General features: G+C 33.2%; 1 protein-coding gene across 1 annotated transcript in view; it reads left to right on the top strand.

The window, feature by feature from the left end:
• Positions 1 to 21643, top strand: part of TNFSF13B (TNF superfamily member 13b) — a 41347-nt gene that overhangs the window by 3135 nt on the left and 16569 nt on the right. The window contains exon 3 of the mRNA XM_045567035.1: positions 13077 to 13133. Within this exon, the coding sequence (XP_045422991.1) occupies positions 13077 to 13133 (57 nt within the window). The remainder of the gene's footprint in view (positions 1 to 13076; positions 13134 to 21643) is intronic.

Below are 21643 nucleotides of genomic sequence, written 5' to 3'. Positions count from 1 at the left end.
TCCCATTTCTAAATGTTAGTTTTAAAAGTAAAACTTAACTTTACCATTCTAAAGAGGATATAGACGCATTACAGCAGATTTGAGAATAATAATAGAGTAAGAAATAAAAAATGTCTAGAGTCACAATTTCCCAAAATATCCTCTGTTAATATTTTTACTAACTTGTGCTTTTATGGCATCCCAAAATTGTATACTGATGAAAATCTTTCACCAAATATTTTACAATTTGCGGAAAGTTTGGAGAATAACAGAAAAGTCTAACAAAGTGAATTAAAATTTACCCAGATTTCCACAGCTTAGAGGTAATCACTATTTTCTTTTCATGTTTTGGCTTAGACTTTTTTTAATAAATCTTTAATATAGTGTGTGTATGTGTGTGTGTGTGTGTGTGTGTGTGTGTGTGTGTGTATATATATATATATATAGCACATAGCTGAGCCTTGAACAACATGAGTTTGAACAGTGATAATCTTTTCCTTTTGATATTCTCTAATATTCTAACAAATATATTAGAAAAATTTTTTGAGATTTGAAAAAACCTGAACTACATAGCTTAGAAATAATAAAAAATTTGAGAAAAAATTAGGTATGTCATAAATTCATAAAATATATGTAGATATTAGCCTATATTATTATTTACTACCATAAAATATGCACAAATCTATTCTAAAAAGTTAAAATTTTCCATAATGTACTCATACAATACTCAGAGACCACAAATGGCACCATTCACAGTTGAGAGACTTGTAAATGAACATAAAGATGGAGTTTTAAATCATAACTGCATAAAATGTACTGTAGTATATACTGTACTACTGAACTAATTTTATAGACAGTCCCTGTTGCTATCGTACTGAGCTCAAATGTTGTATCTGCTTAAAGCTGTGTGATGCTAATCATGTTTGTGTGAGTCGTCTATCTGGTAAATTTTGTAATACAGTAAAAAGTGATGTCTCATGATTTTCAAGTATTTTTCATCGAGTTTAGTGCAATATCATAAACCTTGAGCAATACCATGAGACCCATATGAAGTGCCACTAGTGATGCTGGAAGTGCGCTCAAGAAGCAGAGTCATGATATTACAGGTGACCCTTGCACAACACAGGTTTGAACTATGTGGATCCACTTCTATGTGGATTTTCTTCCACCTCTGCCACTCCTGAGACAGCAAGACCAGCCCCTTCTGTTCTTCCTCCTCATCAGCCTGGCCAATGTGAAGACAACAAGGAGGAAGACCTTTATGATGATCCACTTCTACTTAAGGAATAGTCAATGCATTTTCTCTTCTTTATGATTTTTAAATAGCATTTTATTTTCTCTGGGCTACTTTATTGTAAGAATACAGTATATAATATATAGAACATGCAAAATAGGTGTTAACTGTTTCTGGTGAGGCTTCTGGTCAACAGTGGGCTGTTAGTAGTTAAGTTTCTGGGGTGTCAAAACTTATACATACATTTTTGACTGTGTGGGGTCAGTACCCCTAATCCCTACATTCTTTAGGGGTCAGTTGCATATGTTTATCCATAGTGTGCGTGTGTATATATATATATAACATAGTATATATATTGATAACATTCATAAATCCAAGTTGGAAGATTTTAAGATAAGAATGTTTGTGGCAGGTAATATCTACTATTCCTTGTCAGTGAAATTATCTTGAATGTTGTTCTAGACACTATTCATTAGTAGAGAGAAAATTTATTTTGTTTAGCACTAATCAAAATTAATATATATGTATCCAAGGAAGTTGTGTGAAATTCAATGATTTTTTTGGGAGGATCTTTTTTTTGGAAATGAGAAAGTTCTATGAAGCTTAAATCTATGCAGTTTTCTTTGATTTTTGTTTACATTCCAGTCATTCTGATTTATTTTCAGTAAGACTCAAAAACCTTAGGTTGCCCTTTTTACTTTCAAAGCATTAATTTATGTTCTTACTTATGAATTGTCTACATATGTTTTAGAACCACATATTCTTATTGGCACTTCACACAAACAGCAGACGAAGGGACGGCGTTACCGTCAGCCCACATGCCCACTCCATACTCCTGTCCTTCCCGTCATCCCAAGGGTAAACACTGCTTTTACTTAATTTTACCATTTAGCACTCTGGCTCCAGTTTTGTTTTTCTTAATTATTTCGTGTTTCAAATTAAAATCCTATTAAACTTAAAATATTTCATAAGATCATTTTTGATTATAGTATAATAAACAGAAATGTGGGGAAATCCAGAATTAACAAATTGCCAAATAGCTCCTATTAGCCAAAAGTTCACTTTTAAGCTCATAAGTGTGTTTGAAAATATTCCCAATGAAAAAAAATAACAAAAGCACTATGGCTTTGAAAATACTACATAATAAAATTTCTTTACAAATGGACTCATGATGATCTACATTTTTAACACTCACCTAACTATAATTTTGTTCATAATAAGGACCTAAAGATAAGCATCTTTAGAGCCTATCAAGAAAATGAATTCTTTCATGTGGGTTAATACTGAACTGAAACAGTTTACTGTTAAAATCAGGTCACCTCTGTATTTTCTCCTTTGTTTTTAGTAGGAAATTCAAAAGCTACTAGAAATTTATGTGTTTTAGGTGGTAAAAAGACAAAATTATTTTTATTGATAATGTTTTTTATCATTTTCTCAATTGTAATAGTGCAAATATGAATAATTCAAAGAAATGTAAAAGAAGAGTGAAGAACATTGCCCATATTTCATCTTCCAAATAATAATTGTAAGATTTTGGCCAATCTACTTTAAGTTTTGTTTTTTAAATAAACTTTTTAGTTTGGCATTGTTTTGGAATTACAGAAAAGTTGCAGATAGTATAAAGAATTGGCATGTACCCCTATCTAGCTTCCATGGTGTCTTATTACAAAGAAGAAAGCATTACAGAGACTTAACTATTAACTAAACTCCAGACTCTATTTGCATTTTACTAATATCCACTTTATGTTTCAGGATCCATCCAATATACTACATGGCATTTAATATTTTTTAAATTAGGATTTTGAATATAGTGCAGATAAATTAATACCTAATACTGTAACTTAAGTATTTCTCTAGGATAAACCTTTTTAATTGTTAAAAGTTGAAATAGGAATGCTATTTTTGAGCCTTCTTTCTCGAAATCCATAGTACAACTTTGCGAGGAAAGGTGAGATGTCCAAAAGATCTGTAATGTCCAGCCTTTGCCTTGTTGGCACGTCTGGCTTAGCTGTGACTTACAAGGCTGTAACATGAGTGTTGAAAGCATGCAATGTAGAACTCAGACATTGGACTCCTGTCAAAATTAGGCGAACTCGAGTCTCTTGCCCAGCAAGGGCGTGTTCCTTCCTGGAAAAGAATCAGCTGGCTGCTGGCATGTTGATCTTTTACCGGAAGAGTCTTCCTTGAGTGTTTTGAGTGTTACTTTTTGTTTTTTTTCTTTCCTCCTGGTTCAATAGTGAGGCTTTTGTTTTTATTTTTTTTTTCTCAGTGTTGCAAGAGGTGGCTTCTGTTCAATTTCTGAAAAATTATTTAAAATTGAAAGCAGTGAACTGGCAATCAAATCTTTGAATCTTGTCCTTGTTAAGCTTGAAGTTTTGGGAAACAGAAGAGCCAGGAATCAAATCCATCAATGCAGCCAAATGTGATAGGATGTCTCTTCTATGAATTCTTACATTACAGTGAGTTGGAGAGACACAGAAAACAAACAATGCACACAGTTAATGAGTAAATTATAATACCAGAAAATGGTAAATACGCTGAAAAACTGAAAAGGTTACAGGTACGGTTATGCATATGAGGAACGTGAAGGATGAGGAAGGGGAAAGAGGATGTCTTTCTATTTTAAATAGGGAGACTGGGCTAAGCCTTTCTACCTTCTGCTTGAAAGCTCAATAATGTTTTATACTTTCAACTTTTCTTTACCTTTGCAGATATTGGTAGGTAATTTAAAAATATATTCATAACATTTAGGGATGTGTTGTCTTTATTAATAGTTCCATATGAGTGGATATATTAGTTTTAATGTTTATTTTTATTTATCTATTCATTTATTTATTTATTTATTTTGAGACAGAGTCTTGCTATGTTGCCCAGGTGGGTCTTGAACTTTCAGGCTCAAGTTCCTGACTCAGCTGCTGTAATAGCTGGGCCCCTAGGCGTGTGCCACCACCTGGCTTACTTGTTCTCTTTATAGGTCAGACTCCTACTGAACTGCATTGAGTGGCTGCATTTTTGTTGTGGTGGTGTTTTCTCTGAAAGGACATTCCCATTTCTAAAAAGTTAGAGAAAGAGAAGAAAGAGGTTTTCCTCCAGACTTATCACTCACTGATTGTGTAAATATCTGAAGTAGGCACTCCAGAATATGTAGAGAAGAAGGGAGAGAAACTAACAGTTATTGAGTATGTTTCATGTGCAAACTCTGTGTTAGGCTCTGGGATATATTATAGCATTTGCCCTTTCAATAACCCTATTATCTGGGCATTATTGTCTTTATTTTAGATGAAAAAATTGAAATTCAGAGAGCCAATTCCTTCTTTCAGCAAGCTAAATATTTAGTTGGGGAGAAATTAAACCAAGTTGATGCAAAGTTTAAAATAATAATAAAATAACAATAAAACAAATAACAAGTCCTTTACAATTTATAAAGCATATCTAAATTATGGCTTCAGCTGATTTTCACAACACTGTGAAATAGATATCATTATTCCCATTACACAGATTAAGAAATATTTCAAAACTGTGTCAAACTCATGATAATTGATAGGAAAGCTAAGGTTTGAGTTCATTATCTATTAACTATAAAGTCTAGGCTTTTCAATGGTAGAAGCATTATATGCTTAATTTTCTAAGACACTAGATTTGAGAAAAATTACTGAGTCCCAGCCAGGCCAGGGTATTATGGTTATTACCAATGAGAGAGACATCAGGTTATGGAATCATAGGATGGTCTTAGTGGTGGAGAGAGCACAGACTGAGAGATGATCTCCGTGTGGTCTAGAGAGCTGACGTGGCTTTGATAATGGAGCAGACTTGGGCAAGAGGACAGAAATCTCTGGTTACAGGAACAGTGAAGAAACAGGAAATAGAAGAAATTCAAGAAAAGGTTTATCTCACAAAAACACCTTTACATTATCCCTTTTCTCTTCTAAATTTCTGGGGTTTTGCAAGTACTGATCTGTTGAAGTATTCTTGCAAGCTCAGGCTTTCCCCTCCCCGCCTTAGGTCAGGCTGTTTGAGACAGGTAACACAGGTAGGGGTGCTGGACTATGGAAATAACTGCTTGTTGACCGCATCTGGCAGCCACTGTGAAGTCTCAATTTATCTAGGCCTTTTCCTCTTCTTTCTGCTGCCCTGGAGCTTCCTCTGGAAATTAGAGAGTAAGACATTTTAGAGAAATAGTGTACAAGCATTTACTTTAAAAATATTATGTTGTTTTATACTTATATGGATAAAGATTCAAAAAATTTATTATTAAGGATTTTGTTATGGAACATGTTTCCTATATAACTGAGAGCTTGAAGCCTCATTGTTGGAGGGTCCACAAATCACGGAAATTGTTTTATTTTATGAAACCTCTTTTCCCTAAAGCATTAATTTGATGTGATTTAACATGGATCACAAAGTTGGATTTAATGATTGGGTTTTCAAGAATTGTTCAGAAAAGTTGAATACTATTTTTATGTCTATTTTCTCTCCTGTATTGTTCCACAGACCTTTTTTTTTTTTTTAGTGTGCTTTAAATTAGACACTGAAAATTTGTAAATGATGGTCTTTAATATCAAGTGACTCACAGTATAGGGAGAGAAACAGTTATAGAAACAATCATATGTACAGTAAAGTATGTTTCAATAGATGATATGCAAAGTGTAGTGGGATCAAATATTTAGCTAGAAGGTTTGGAGAAAGTTCCTATTTGATCTGAGTCTTGAAAGACATATGGAATTTCATCAGATAGAAACATAAAGAATATTTGGTCAGAGGGAACAGCAGATACACAGTCTGGAAGCATGAAAGGTGACCTCTTGTTCCAAGGCACGTTTAAGTACAACGTGGGGTGGGAGTGGGTGGGTTGCATGCACCAGACTGTGAGGGTGGGCTGGACAAGGGCATGGAAGAGAGATACATTCAGGTTTGTGTGCCAGGGAGACACATTGAGGAAATTATAAACATTAGAAAGGCAAGATCAAATTTGAGTTTAGAAAGATAATTCTGGAAGAAATGCAAATGATGGACTAGGGATTGCAGAAAAGGAGAGACACAACTTGGTAGACTAATGTAATTGTCAGGAATGGTAAAAGTAAAGATCTGAACTTAGGTTACCACACTCCTCATCTTGTCACTTTCTCTGTCTCTCTCTGTGCCTCTCAGCCTTTGTCTATATTCATGTACTGTTAATTTTGCCTGGAATATTCCTATTACTCCTCTTCCTTCTGATTTTTATTCAAATGTTACTTTCCAGAAAAGTCATCCTGATTGGATCAAATGCCTGCCCTAGGCACTATATCTTACAGTTGCAGCTTTAATTCTGTTGGTGTGATACTGAGTAACACCTGTTTCTTCCACTGGATTGGAAACTCCATAGGGGTAGGGATTGTGTCTGCTTTTGTTTGCTATCCTTACTTAGCACAACACTTGGCATAGATTAAGTGCTCAGTAAATTTGTTGAATGCAATCAATGTGAGATGGAATCTAAAGTCAACAAAAGTAAAAAATGCAAACCACTCAAACTTGATTGTTGGTTGAATTTCAAGATGAAGGAGGGAGGAATCAGGCATGTTTATAAAGTTTCTAGCTTGGGCAACTCAGAGGATAGGTATGCATCCACTAAGAAAGAAAATAGAGGAGAAAGAGCAGGTGGGTGTGCATGTAGAATTAGATGTGAGGTATGTTGAATTTGAAGTATCATTATGGCATCTAAATGGAAATGTCCAAGGGGAAATTGGAGATGTAAAAGCTGATTGTGTAATTTATTGGTAGTTTTACACAATCATTCAAGTGTATTTCCATTGTAGGCTTTACCTTCCTTGACACCATGTTGGTTTGAATGTAGTATCGTGAAGCTACTGTTCTTCACTGGCAAGTTAATGCTATTTAGTGCTGAGTATGTATTATTTTTTATATTTTTATTTGTTTTTAATTTATTTTATTTATTTTTATTGATATATATTAGATATACGTATTTTCAGTGTACATGTGATAATTTGATAACATTTGTATAGTCAAATCAGAGTAATTGGAACAGCTATCACTTTAAATATTTATCTTTTCTTTATGCTAAGAACATTCAAATTTTTTCTGCATATATATTATTAATAAACTGAAATATTCTAACATAATTCAATGAAATCATGACAAAACACACATGATGACTCAAGTATAAAATTAGCAATTTTAAATTAAAATATTTGACCAATAGTAAATTGAAGCAACATTAAGTAAAGATGATTGTTTTTTTACTCTTAGTGCCTATGAGGCAATGCAAAAGGTAACAATTTTACATTTTCTGCATTGCTTTAAGCATATAACGTAATTAAATTATGAGTGGATACAGGGCACTGACCAATGAATGCTTAAGACTCTTTCTCTACATACAGACTCTCACACACATACAAGTACCTGGTAAATCATTTCAAATATTTTTCACTACTCCTATCAGCTGTAGTTTTTTCTGTTCTATCTATTTCTACTATTTCTACTCAATCAACTCCCCTCCAACACATTCCATAAAAATAAAAACAACACCCCTTTTTTACTTTCTCTGGGCCATTATAGTGCTACTATCTCTCTGAATTTCCCAGAATTAAAACTTATTTTTACTATTAATTTTAATTCTCTTTCAAACACACATAAGCATTGCTCACAACTTTTTAATTTCTCTACACAATTTATCTTGGATGCTCGATTTACATAACTGCATTTGAGACCAAACCATCCTCGTCTTACTTTGTTTACCAGTCAGCAGCTAAGACCTTTGCTGTCATTCTCCCTTCATGGCAGCTTACTGTGCACGTCGGCAAATATGTGATCTTTCTCAAGCACAAGGTATGTCAGGCAGACCCCTCTAGGGATTGAGAATTCATATTTTTAAAGGATTTTCTCTAGCCCAAATATATATGTCTCACTCTAGCTCTCTAGAAATTCTTTTTTAACTCTCAACTTTTATTGCTTTCATAAGTAACCACACAAGGCAAACTGCTTGTTGTTGATCAGATAAAAAATTATAAGCCAGCTTTCTACCTCTAAATTCTTGTGTTCCCATTCAGTGGAAATGTTTATTCCATACTATGCTTTCCCAATTTTTTCATAAATCTATGTCAAACTTTAGGTCAATATTTGGGTGTTTCCCCTAGTTAACCTTTTCCTGCCATTGATTTATTCAAAGTTAATTCAAGAAAAATCAAACGTCTACATTTGTCATGACTTACAATTACTACATGATAAGGCATGCAGAAATGAAAGAGAGGCGTTGCCTTCAAAGAATCCTCTTTAAAAACATATTGTGCAATAAGTAAGATTTCAGAAGCAAGGACAAAGAGATGAAGAAAGCACAGGAAGTACACTTCATCCAGACTGAAGAGCTGGAAGAAGCTTCTTGAATGGGACGGGTGAGAACCCTGTGAAGAATTAGCAGGGGTAGGTTGTATGGATAGGCAGAGTGTAATGTGAAAAGCTCTGTGTGTGATGTTTTTCATGGGAACCACACATGATCTGCAATAATTGCATTATTTATGTGAGTCTACATTAGACTTAGCTTGTTAAAATAATGTGTAATAAACCAGATTCGAGTTTGAAAGCGTTCAGTTTCAATATAGAAAATGATACAACAAGATTCTCTAAACTTTCAAGTCACTTTTTATGATTAAATCTCATTTAAATATTATACTTCAAAAGGTGGCTTTTCAAACAAGAAATAAGTATTGCATATGGAAAATACTTAAGTGCTATTCTAATTTTGAAGTGTTGAATTTTATATCAAATATTGACCAGTGGAACATTATTTTTATCCTTAAACTTCTTATTTTACAAATTTTCTTTTTGCAAACTATTTTTGTCATCAGTATAATATTTTGTCTTTAGAAATATTTTACATACAGTGTATTATTATGAGTAAATTTTTTATGCTGTAAAGAGGTATTTTAATAAGATTATCAGTGTTTTACACATAATTATATTGTTTTCAGAAATATATATATTCTGAAATGTCTCTCCATAAACTCAGAAAGGTTTTAATGTATGCTAATGCCTTGTTTAGTTAAAAAGATAAACTATTCTTAACCTCTTGTATAATTTCCTTCAACTGTAGTGTAGGGAAAGATATGCAAAAGCCTTTTGAAAACCAAACAATAATCAATTAAGATTACAATTGTTATTGATATTGTGTTTCTTACATTAGACTATGAATTTTCAGAACTCTTATTGTTAGATAGCTATGCTGTTGGGAGATATTAAAACTAATATCACCTTTTTTAGTCCACTCTCTGTGGGGCAAGTCTTTAGCTGAGCAATAATCTCTAGTCTTAGATCAGATCTATGTTGAATGGAAAGACTGAATTGCAGATAAGTTGATCATAGGTTATCACATTTCCCAAAAAAAGAGTTATGCTTGAAAACCCAGTGAATTTCTTTGGAACAAGGCCAATGGATGACTAGTACTGGCTTTAGTGAGTGTAACTTAAACACTATTATTGAATTGTCAATTTGATATTCCATTTTCTCTTTTGAGGAGCAGTTTTTGACATAAACTTTTCTCTCCAAACTATATATTCTTCTAAAGGTTAGATGTCTGCTACTACAAGGTAGAATAGACCATTGTTTTTCCATGCATAGGTTGTGACTAAGGTTTAGTTGGGCTGCAGAAAATTAAAACGAGTTTGGTAGTGTCAAGTCATTACTCATCAGGTAAATCTTTTTCTAACTAAATAGAATATCTAAGTCTCTTTTTTAGTCTGTTCAGGCTGTTATAACAAAATGCCATAGACTGGTGGCTTATAAACAACAAAAATTTGTTTCTCACAGTTCAGGGGGCTGGGAAGTCCAAGACCAAGATACAGTGCAGATTCAGTATCTGGTGAGGACCTGCTTCCTGATTCATATGTGGTATCTTCTTGCTGTGTTTTCTCATGGCAGAAGGGGCAAGCTAGCTCTCTGGGGTCTCTTTTATAAGGGCACAAAACTCATCTTCATGACCTAATCACCTCCCAAAAGCCCTACTTCATTATACCATCTCCTTGCAGATTAGGTTTCAACATATGAATTTGGAGGCACACAAGCATTCAGACCATAACAGTTTCCTGCTGGAATATTGTCAAAAACAGTCAGGGAAAGGGTTACTTGAAATAGAAAGTCATGTATTCCAGTATTTCTTTGGTCTTTATCTGCTTCAGTCGGCCCACATGCTCCCACTGCAGCTTTCCATTAGGTTAATAATATTGACTCAATATTACTAAGTACAATAACGCTATTGCTACTACTACTAATAATAGCCAAGATTTATTTTGCAATTATTATGTACCAACTGTCATGCTAAGTGTTTCTCATGCATTACCTCATTTCATCTTTACAATATACATATACATATAACAAAAAAAGGAAGGATGGAAAGTTTGGAAATTTGACTTTGATTTTCATCAACATCCTCCCTCTTTTGATGTGGAGGAAAGATTAAAACTTTTCATGCTCTGACTGACCCTTGTACTCCTTACAGAACAGGTTACGGTGCCTTGAGAATAGTAATTAATTAAGAAGGATTTGTTGGAAAAATAAGAACACTTTTAAAATAGGTTCAGTATGGCTGCTGTAGATACTGTACCATTAAGGCTTTAGCTGCTTTGGACACTTTGCTCCTCCTTTCTTTCAGGCTGTCCTCATTCACAGCTGTTCTTCCTGTTATGACGCTTTTCCATACCTTTAGTGGAAGACGGTGTACCATAGTAACTGCACCAGTGAATCATATTTTCCCTGTGGCACAGGCGTGGCTACCTTTGCTTTGTAAGATCAGTAAAAAAGTATGCAGAGTAGACCAGCATGCTCTGCCCCTATCAAAATGATTAGATTAAAATTAAAGTAATGTGTTAGGAAACCTTTATGGTTATAAAGGAATTGTAGTTTTTAATGGTATATTTCCACCTTTAAATACCAAGGAGAATATCTTAACAGATTTTCTTATATGATCACCCTTTAATAGTACGAATTTACACAGCCTCAAAATATTACTTAATTACTAGTATGTTATTCCAAGCTGTAAATACAGTCATGAATTGCTTAACGACGGGGAAACGTTTTGAGAAATGCATTGTTAGACGATTTCATCGTTGTGCAAACATCATACAGTTGATTACACAAATTTAGGCGGGAGAGCCTACTGCACACCTAGGCTTTATGTTATAGCCATTGCTCCTAGGCTACAAATCTGTATTGAATACTTTAGGCAATTGTAACACAATGGTAAGTATTTATGTATCTAAATATATCTAAATATAGAAAAGATACAGTAAAAATACGGGTTTATAATCTTATGGTACCTCCATAACATATATGTTCCCACTTACCTAAATGTCATTATGTCATTCTGTGGTACATGGCTTATTAGAAATTTTCCAATTAATTGCCAATCACCAATTAATTACAGTAGGAGTTCCCCACTCTGTCAAGTTCTTAAAATGTGTACATTGAGAGGCATGTTTTTTAAAGTATTACTTCAACTCTGAGTAAAATACTTGTTAGATAAAAAACTAATCTAAACTAATATTTCTTTCATTTAAAACATGCAAGTTTAGATTTATTTATTTATTTTATTTTATTTTTTTTTGAGACAGAGTCTCACTTTGTTGCCCGGGCTAGAGTGAGTGCGGTGGCATCAGTCTAGCTCACAGCAACCTCAAACTCCTGGGCTTAAGCGATCCTACTGCCTCAGCCTCCTGAGTAGCTGGGACTTCAGGCATGTGCCACTATGCCTGGCTAATTTTTTTTTTTATATATATATTTTAGTTGGCCAGATAATTTCTTTCTATTTTTAGTAGAGACCGGGTCTCGCTCTTGCTCAGGCTGGTTTCGAACTCCTGACCTTGAGCAATCCACCCGCCTCGGCCTCCCAGAGTGCTAGGATTACAGGCATGAGCCACTGCGCCCAGCCGCAAGTTTAGATTTATGTTTCATGTTTTTCACAGATATTCACTGCTTTGCTTTATCCTACCTACCGATCCAACAGAAAATGTATTTAATTTGCTTTTATCTAAAGGCACTTCTCTTTATTTAATGCAATTGTTATTTACTCCCTTGGGATGTTCTACATGTAATAGGTGATGTGAATTGATGTTTCTGAGAAGCTTTACTGATCATGTAATCTCATGGGTGTCTTCTATTTTATTTGAAAAAGATGTTCTATCTCCCTTTCTCTCGTTGGCCCAAAATTTTTTACCAAAAAGCTTAACTTTGGCTCCAGAGTGAAACAAGTGGGGTTTAAAATCTGGTCCTGTCACATTCTGTCTCTAAGGCCCAGAACAAACTGTTTATATTTTCTAAGCCTGAGTTTCCAATAGCTAATTTTTAGGATTCTTGTGAGGATAAAAGGAGGCAGTGTATACTAAGCCTTAGTACACTGTCTGCACTTACATCTGCTCAAGAACTGTCAGCAATTATTTTCACTTTCAGCAGTGTTAAGAGTAATATTTTCAGTAGCAGTAAGTCATTATTTAATGTTAGTTTTTTTTTAGAAACAATAGATGGTTTTAGAATGATGTATTAAGTTTAACTGTTTCATGTATTTGGTAGACTTGAAAAACAAATGGTTAAACTTGCTTTCTATACAACCATATTTCAAAGAAAATTAGATTAAACTGTACAGATGATATACTTACTGTATTTCAACACCACGTGGGTTTTTCTAAAGTGCCATGAACTTCAAGTATATATGTTAAAATCAATGAGCAAATTGATTTAAGAATGATATCATGCAAGCAATGGGAAAATTATGATTGATTTAGTGTTTCTGGATGAATGAATTCTTAGCTTTGTGTTTTCTGTCACCTTAGTTCCTTTACTATTTCTACTCAAGTAACTATAATGATATATTTTTGTTTTTCAGTCACTCAAGACTGCTTGCAGCTGATTGCAGATGGTGACACACCCACTATACGGAAAGGTAATAAAACAGCCCCAGCACTCTGTCCAGTTAGGACTCAGTCTGCTCCAAATACTTGTAAGCTTCAAGTCTAATGACTGTATTTGAACTGCATCTCCAATCAACCGCCCACCTCAAAACATTAATGTTAGCATAATAAACTTAAGTTTATTCAAAATAACCAGGGAATAAATATTCAGGCTAAAGTAATAATCTAATAAGCAGAATGACCTTAGAAACACCAATATTTAGAAATTTTAAATAATTGGCATATAATAAAATAAAATAAAATAAAATTTTTTATTATTTACAAATCATTTTGTCTTCTATAATGATTCAAGATTATCTACAAAAATATTAATTCTCCTGTTATTTTTCAGTTGTAAAAATCATAATAGGATGAAGAGGAAACTGAAAAGATCATAGAAAAATGATTTTTTTGGATAAATCTCCAATATCAAATTATTGCTTGATAATTTACCGTTTACTTATATAGGTAGAGTGTTTTAAACTTTTTCAATTATTTGAAGCTTTTTTGTAGCTTTATAGACAGATAACTGTTTTCTGTAATAATAGCCTGAAACCACGTTCATGGAGAATAAACTTTTAATGCCATTTCCCAAATATATCACCCAGAATATTAATCCAGAGAAATAGTCCTTGAAATAAGAGTTTGATTGTCAAATAAGTTTGGAAACACAGCATCACAGTCACAGGGCACATTAACAGATTATTGAAGCTGAGACATCTTACTCTAAAAAAAGACTCTTAAAAAAAAGTTTTTAAAACTTTGTTTCATTCATTCAGTTTTTCACAAAGTCACGTGACTGTGTCACTCTAGCATGTATCAACATCTCCCTGAAAGCAAAATAGTGTTTTGGGAAATGCTGCTTTATAGCAGCTTCTGTTTATACGAGATAACTAATTAACAAAAATGTACTAGAAAAGAATCATTCATTTGCACATTCATTTATGCTTTTTTTAAAAATGTATTAATTAAGAACATGCAATATCCTAATTACTGTGTGAGCTCTGGGGGTCACAGAGGATAAAACATGTACAGGTGCCCCTGAATTTACAATGGGACTATGTCCGGATAAACCCATCCTAAATTGAAAACATCCTAGATTGAAAATGCATTTAATAAGCCTAACCTACCAAACATCACAGCTAAGCCAAGCCTACCTTAAATGTGCTCAGAACACCTCCATTAGCTTACAGTTGGGCAAAATCATCTAATGCAAAGCTTATTTTATGATACAGCATTGAATGACTCATGCAATGTTTTGAATACTGTACTGAAGTGCGGTTTCTCCTGAGTGCGTGTTGCTTTCACACCATCATAAAGTCAAAAATCCGTAAATCAAACCACCACAAGTCAGGGACCATCTGCACGGTTTGCTACTTTGATGGAGCTTACCTTTTGATGAGGATGAAACAGATAAAAACCTACAAATGAACAAGCAAAATATAGCATCATGAAAGGAAATGCAGTGGAGGGAAATACAGCAGAGCAGGCGGGGACAGGGGAATTGGGGTTGTGAGTCAAAATGGGGAGTTCAGGAGTGTCAGGAGGGTAAGCTAGGGTATCAGGAATGGGTAAAACTAAACTAGCACAGATGATGGATGTCAATGCCTTTGTAATGATTCTCTGCAGTGCTATTTGCATCTCATTTTTCTCTGAAACTATCCTAAATGCAACACAAGTACCAAACTATTTAAAAATCTATTGTTATTTATTGCTCTACATTTCCCAAAATCATGTTTGCAACTTTTAATAGGAAGCAAACTATTTCCTCAGAAAAAAATAAATAAATCTAGACAAAGATCTTAAGAACCAAAGATAAAATTTTTAACATTTATTTGGAAAAGATTTACTTTATGCATCCGGCAAAAAATAAAATGCTGTAAATCACGCCAAAGGATGCAGCTGCTATACTCCACTACGAGTGTGGATTGTACAGTGTGTTCAAGTCTTCCTGGAGTGGTGACTGCTTCCTACTGATGTGGGGGTGCCAACCTGCTGTGCTTGCACAGTTTGGATGTCAGGGTTGGCCTTGTGATGCCAGCAAACCCAGCAAACCCCTTGAATAGTATAGAAATGTTAATGCTCATGGACATTTTAGCGGGGAGATAGAGGTAGATTTCATTTTGGTAAGAAAGTTTGTACTCAATGAAACATTTTTACTTGCACAAGTCTGTAAAAAGCCTTTTGGGGAAAGTTGATAATATATTAGCATGTGATTACAATATATAATATTGTCATTGGATTACGTATAGTGTCAGGTCTTGAGATGAAATCACATTAGATATTCCAGAGGACGGAGGGTCACAGGGCTGTGTTCATCTGATATTTTGAATTCCTATCATTGCTATGCCCTGTGCTCTTGTCCAGGCAGGGAGGGCAAAGGTCAGCTACTCAAAATAGAAAAAGGCAAGAGGGTCTGCTAGGGTGTAGCCTCATGTCTCTTCTGTTTCTTTCTTTTTTTTTTAAATTTTAATTTAATTTTTGAATATGTAGTACATTTACATGTTGTATACAATTAAAAAGCACAAAAAGTGAGGATTAAGAACTCTTGTTCCCCTTCTCACCTGTCCCCACCCACCCCTACTCAAAAGCTACCACATTTATCGTTTCTTGTATAATAAGACTCTGTTTATGTAAACACAAACATATTAGAATGTAGTTCTGATTTCCTCCTTTCTTACAATAAACCTAATGTACCTTACTTGACATACATATTATTTGAAAACAAGATTATGACCTACTTTCTTTACTTAACACTGTATATTGCAGATATTTTGATGTCTGCACAGGATTTCCTCATTATTGTAAAAAACTGCATAGTATTCCATTGTATGAATATAATTTATTTAACCAGTCCCCTACCAATAGACTTCTTCGTGACAATCTTTTACAATGATGGTGCTTCAAAAAATAATGGTGTACATTCGTAATTTCTCATATGTCAGCATGTGTGTGGGATAGATTTTGAATTTTGACAATTATTGCCAAGTGGTTCTATAGGGCTTATTTTTGTTTGTTTGTTTGTTTGTTTAGATATTTACTCACCACTATACTAATGAGGAACTGTAGGGGTTATACAATGTTACACTATCACTGGCAATGAAAGAACATTAGGTGACAAATAGTATCTCTTAATTAGCTTCCTTTTAATATGAAATGAGTGAGCCATCTTTTCTTATGTTTTAAGAACCATTTGTATTTCTGTCTTTATATTCTTCCAATTTTCTGTTTCTATTTTTATATCTGTGAGCCATCTGTTCATATTCTTTCCAGTTTTCTATTGGGCTGTTGGTCATTTTTAAATTGATTTCTGTGAGCTCCTTACAGCTTAATCAGATTAATACTTTGTATTATGCATTGCAAGCATTTCCCATCATGCTGTCATTTGTCTTTTTAATTTTGCATAGGTTTTTTTTTTTTCAGTAGTTATCTGTGTTTTTGGTAAGGATTCTGTGCTTAGAAAAACCTTCTATACTTAAAGATAGCAAGGAAGGCTCCCAAGTTCCTTCTGAAGCTTTTATGGTTATTTTTTACATTTAAATATTTTATCTATTTGAAATTTATCCTGATATGAAATGTAAGGTATGCAACCAACTCAATTTTTTCCCCAGAGGCACCACCAACTTTTTAAAAAAATAGGTCATCTTTCCCACACTGCTCGAAGATGTTAACTTTAACATACTAAATTGCTTTATTTGAGTCTATTTTTTCATCTTTTTTGACTTTTCTATTATATTATATTGATTCTTCTGTCTATTTATGTACCCCCAAAAATCCCATTTTAGTTATTAGGGCTTTATATTGTTATCTGGTACATCTAATTCCCTCCTCAAATTTTTTTTCACTTTTAAATTATCTTGTTCTTTATGTTTCTTATAGGAACCGTAGAATCAGTTTATCTAGTTATAAAGAAAAAAGAAAGCCTTCTGATATTTTTTTTGGATCTTATTATATTAATAAGTTAAGAAAAATATCCTTATGATGACAGATATTCCAATGAAATCCAATCCAAGAACATGATATATATTTATATTTTTTCTTTCAGTATATATTGAAATTTTCTTCAAGTAGGTCTCCCATATTTCTTATTAATGTTACTACAAGATAATTTTATCTTTTCAATTGCTATTATAAATGGGGATACTTTCTTTCATTATATCATTATGTCTTGTAGCTAGTTATTCTTTTTGTGTATGGAGGCCTTGAATTTCAGGATATATCTTTTTAATATTAAGGTCAAAATACTTTCTTTTTTTATGGTTTGCATTTCCCTAATATGACTCTCCTCAAAATTTTATTTTTAACCTCTCTGAAATAATTTGTTTTCTGTATGTCCCACGTATACAGAACAGAGTTGGGCTTTACTTTTTGATTTCATCTTAAAATAATTTTCATATATTGGGGGGTATAATCTAATTTATATTTACCTATCTCAGAAATATGTTTGGATTTTACTCATCATACTATGCAATATCATGTATTGTTTTATACTTTAAGGAATTTCTATTTTATAGTTTTAAACAGATTTCTCACTATTGTAAGCTATTTGCTTTGCTCTTTCTGTGTGTGTAGAGCTCTAGTACTTACCTTTATATCTTTTTTATTGAGGTCAAATTGATGTAACATAAAAGTAAAGTCTACAATTCACTGACATTTAGTACATTCACAATATTTTGCAACCACCAACTTTCTTTAGCTTTAAAACATTTTCATCAGCCAAAAGAGAACCCTTTATCCCTTAAGCAGTCAATCACCATTTCTCCATCTTCCTAGTAACCACCAATCTGCTTTCTGTCTCTGTGGATTCACCCATCCTGGGTAGTTCACAAAAATGTAGTCATATAATATATGACTTTAAGTATCTGGCTTCTTTCACTTAACAACGTTTTGAGGTTCACTCATGGTTGTAGCATGTGTTAGTACTTCCTTCCTCTGTATGTGTGCATAATATTCCATTATGTGTAAACCGTAATATCATTAGGGGGCATTTGGGTTATTTTCATCTTTTGGCTATTGTGAGTAGTGAACCTATGAATATTTGCACAAAATATTTGTTTCAGTATTTCATCATATGAATTCAGGGAGACACAAACATTCAGTCTGTAACAGATAACTATTGTAAATGGAATTACTTTTCTTATTTCATTTCTAGATTATTCATTCCTGGTATATTGAAACACAACTAATTTTTGAGTGTTGTTCACGTACCCTGCAGGTGAACTGAATTCATTGATTAGTTCTACTAGATTTTTTATGGATTCTTTGATATTTTTCCAACATATAAGATCATGTTATCTGCAAATAGAGATAGTTTTACTTCTCTCCTTCAATTTGGGTGCCTTTAATCTATTTTTCTTGCCTAGTTGCTCTTGCTAGAACTTCCAGTACAATATCGAAAATCAGTGTTGAAAGTGGACATTGTCCTGTTCCTGATCTTAGGGGATTAAGATTATCACATTCGTGATTGAATTTGGTTTGTATCTTTCTTGTGGTATCTTTGCCTTTGGTGTCAGCGTAACTTCACTCTCATAGAATGAGTTAAAAATGTTCTCTTTTCTTCTATTGTTTTTTGGAAGAGTTTGAGAAGGACTGGTTTTAATTTTTCTTTAAGTGTTTAATAGAATTCACCAGTGAAGTTATCTAGTCATGGACTTTTAGGAAGATTTTGATTAATTCAAACTCTGTACTTGTTATAGGTCTGTTCAAATTTTTTGTTTATTCTTAGTCAGTTTTGGTAATTTGTGTGTTTCTAGGAATTTGTCCATTTATCTAGGTTATCTAATTTGTTGGAGTACAATTATTACAAATAGTAAAAAGGTATAAACTTTTTATTTCTGGGAAGCCAATAACAATGCCTCCACTTTATTTCATGATTAATTGGAGACTTTTCTTTTTTGCTTTGTCAGTATAGCTAAATTTTTGTCATTTTGTTGAGCTTTTCAGAAAACCAACTTTTGGTGTCACTGATTTTCTCTATTATTTTTCTATCCTCTGTATCACTTACCTTCACTCTAAGCTTCATTATTCCCTTCCTTCTGTCGGTTTTGGACTTAGTTTGCTCTTCTACTTCCATTTCCATAAGGTGGAAATTTAGATTATTGAGTTAAGATCTTTTTTAATGTAGGCAATTACTGCTATACATTTCTTCCTGAGCACTTCTTTCTCTACTTCCCGTGAGTATTGCTATGTTGTGTTTTTATTTTCATTCATTTCAAAGTATTTTCTATTTCTCTCTTTGATTTATTCATAGATACATTGGTGGTTTAGGATTTTTGTCTTTCAATTTCTATATATTTGTGAATTTTCCACTTTACCTTATGTTGTTAATTTCTAGCTTCATTTTACTGTGTTTGAAGAAGATATTTTAAAATGTACTGAGAATTGTTTTGTTGAATAACATAGTCTATTTTGAGGAATACTCTGTGTGCATTTGAGAAGAATGTGTATTCTGCTGTTTTTAGGTGGAGTGTTTTCTGTGTGTCTGTTAGGTCTAGTTAGTTTGCAGTGTTGTCCAAGTCCTCCATTGCCTTACTGGTTTCTTACCTAGATGGCCTAGCTATGATTGAAAGTGGGATATTAGAGTCTCCAACTACTACTGTAGAAATGTCAGCCAATGTCTGCTTATAATTTGAGAATCTGTTATGTGGTGTGTATATGTTTATAATTCTGAGGTCTTCTTGTTAAATTAACCCTTTTGTCAATACATAATAGCCTGTTTATCTCTTGTAACAATTTTTGATTTAACATGTATTTTGTCCAGTATCACCAGAGCCACCACAGTTCCCTTTGGTTACTATTTACAAGGATATATTCTTTCCATCCTTTTATTTTCAACCTATTTGTGTCTTTTGATCTAAAGTGAGTCTATTGTAGGCAGAATATAGGTGGATCATGAATTTGGGGGGTTTATAAATCTATTTTGCTAGTCTCTATATTTTAATTGGCAAATTTAACCCATTTATTTTTGAAGTGATTACTGATAAGAATTATTTCTGTCATTTTGTTATTTGTCTTACATATGCTTTCTATATGCTTTGCTCCTCAAGTCCTTCATTACTTCTTTCTTTTGTTTTTAATAGACTTTTATAAGTATGCCATTTCATTTTCCCTTTAATTTTTATTTCTACATATTTTTCAGTTATTATCTTAGTTGTTACTCTGGTGATTACAATAAACATCCTAAATTTATAACAAGCTGGTTTGAATTGATACCAATTTAGCCTCTGCCTTTATATTGACATTTTCACAAAATATATACTTATACCTTGTGTACCCTTCACATAGATTAATAATTATTATTTTGTGTATTTGTCTTTTATATCACATAGGAGACAAAGAAAGAGGTTATAAACTAAAAATAGAGTACCAATGGATTTTATGCTTATTTATGTGGCTACCTTTACCTGTGTTGTTTATTTCTTCATATGGATTCCAGTTACTACTTAATGTCCTTTTATTTCAATCTAAAGGACTCTTGTTAGCATTTCTTATATGATAGGTATGCTACTGATGAACTCCCTCAGTTTTTGTTTATTTGAGAACATCTTAATTTTCCTTCATATTTGAAGGATATTTTCCCAGATATAAAATATTTCACTGACAGTTTTTTCATGAGCACTTTAAATATGCCATTCTACTGCCTTCTGGCCTCCATGGTTTCTGACAAGAAATCAACTGTTAATCTTATTGAGCATACTTTGTACTTAATGTATTGCTTCTCTTGCTGCTTTCAAAATACTCTGTCATTTTTTTTAATAGCTTGATTTTGACAAGTCTTGGTATGGATTTTTCTGTGTTTATCCTGCTTGGAGTTTTTGAATGTGTAGATTTATGACTTTCTTCAAAATTGGGAAGAGTTTGGCCATTATTTCTTCAAATATTCTTTCTCCAAATTTTCTTTCTCTCTCCTTCCTGAAATTCTCATAATGCATATATTAGCTTGCTTAATGGTATCCCAGAGGTTCTTTATAATATATTCACTTTTTTCCACACTTTTTTATCTTAAGTTTATTTTTAGAGTGGTTTTAGTTTCTCAGAAAAATTGAGAAGAAGGTACAGAGATATCCCATATGCCCCTTACCCCCTACACACACATAGCCTGACCTATTATCAAAATCCTCCATCAGTGTGGTACATCTGTTATAATTGGTAGACCTAAACTGACACATCATTATCACCCAGAGTCTATGGTTTACATTAGAGTTCATTCTTAGTGCTGTACTTTCTATGGGTTGACACACATGCATAATGGCATGTGTCCACCATAATAGTATCATATAGCCCTAAACGTTCTCTGTTCTCAGCCTCTTTGTCCCTTTCTCCCCTTAATCTCTGACAATGAGTGATTTTTTTTCTTTCGCCATAGTTTGACTTTTCCAGAGTGTCATATAACTGAAATTGCACAGTATGTAATCTTTGCAGATTGGCTACTTACAGTTAGCAATATGCATTTAAGTTTCCTCCATGCCTATTCATGGATAAGTAGCTCATTTCTTTTTTAATG

Source organism: Lemur catta, chromosome 13 (genome assembly GCF_020740605.2).
Source record: "Lemur catta isolate mLemCat1 chromosome 13, mLemCat1.pri, whole genome shotgun sequence".
Lineage (NCBI taxonomy): Eukaryota > Metazoa > Chordata > Mammalia > Primates > Lemuridae > Lemur > Lemur catta.
This window is presented reverse-complemented; position numbering and strand designations above follow the sequence as displayed.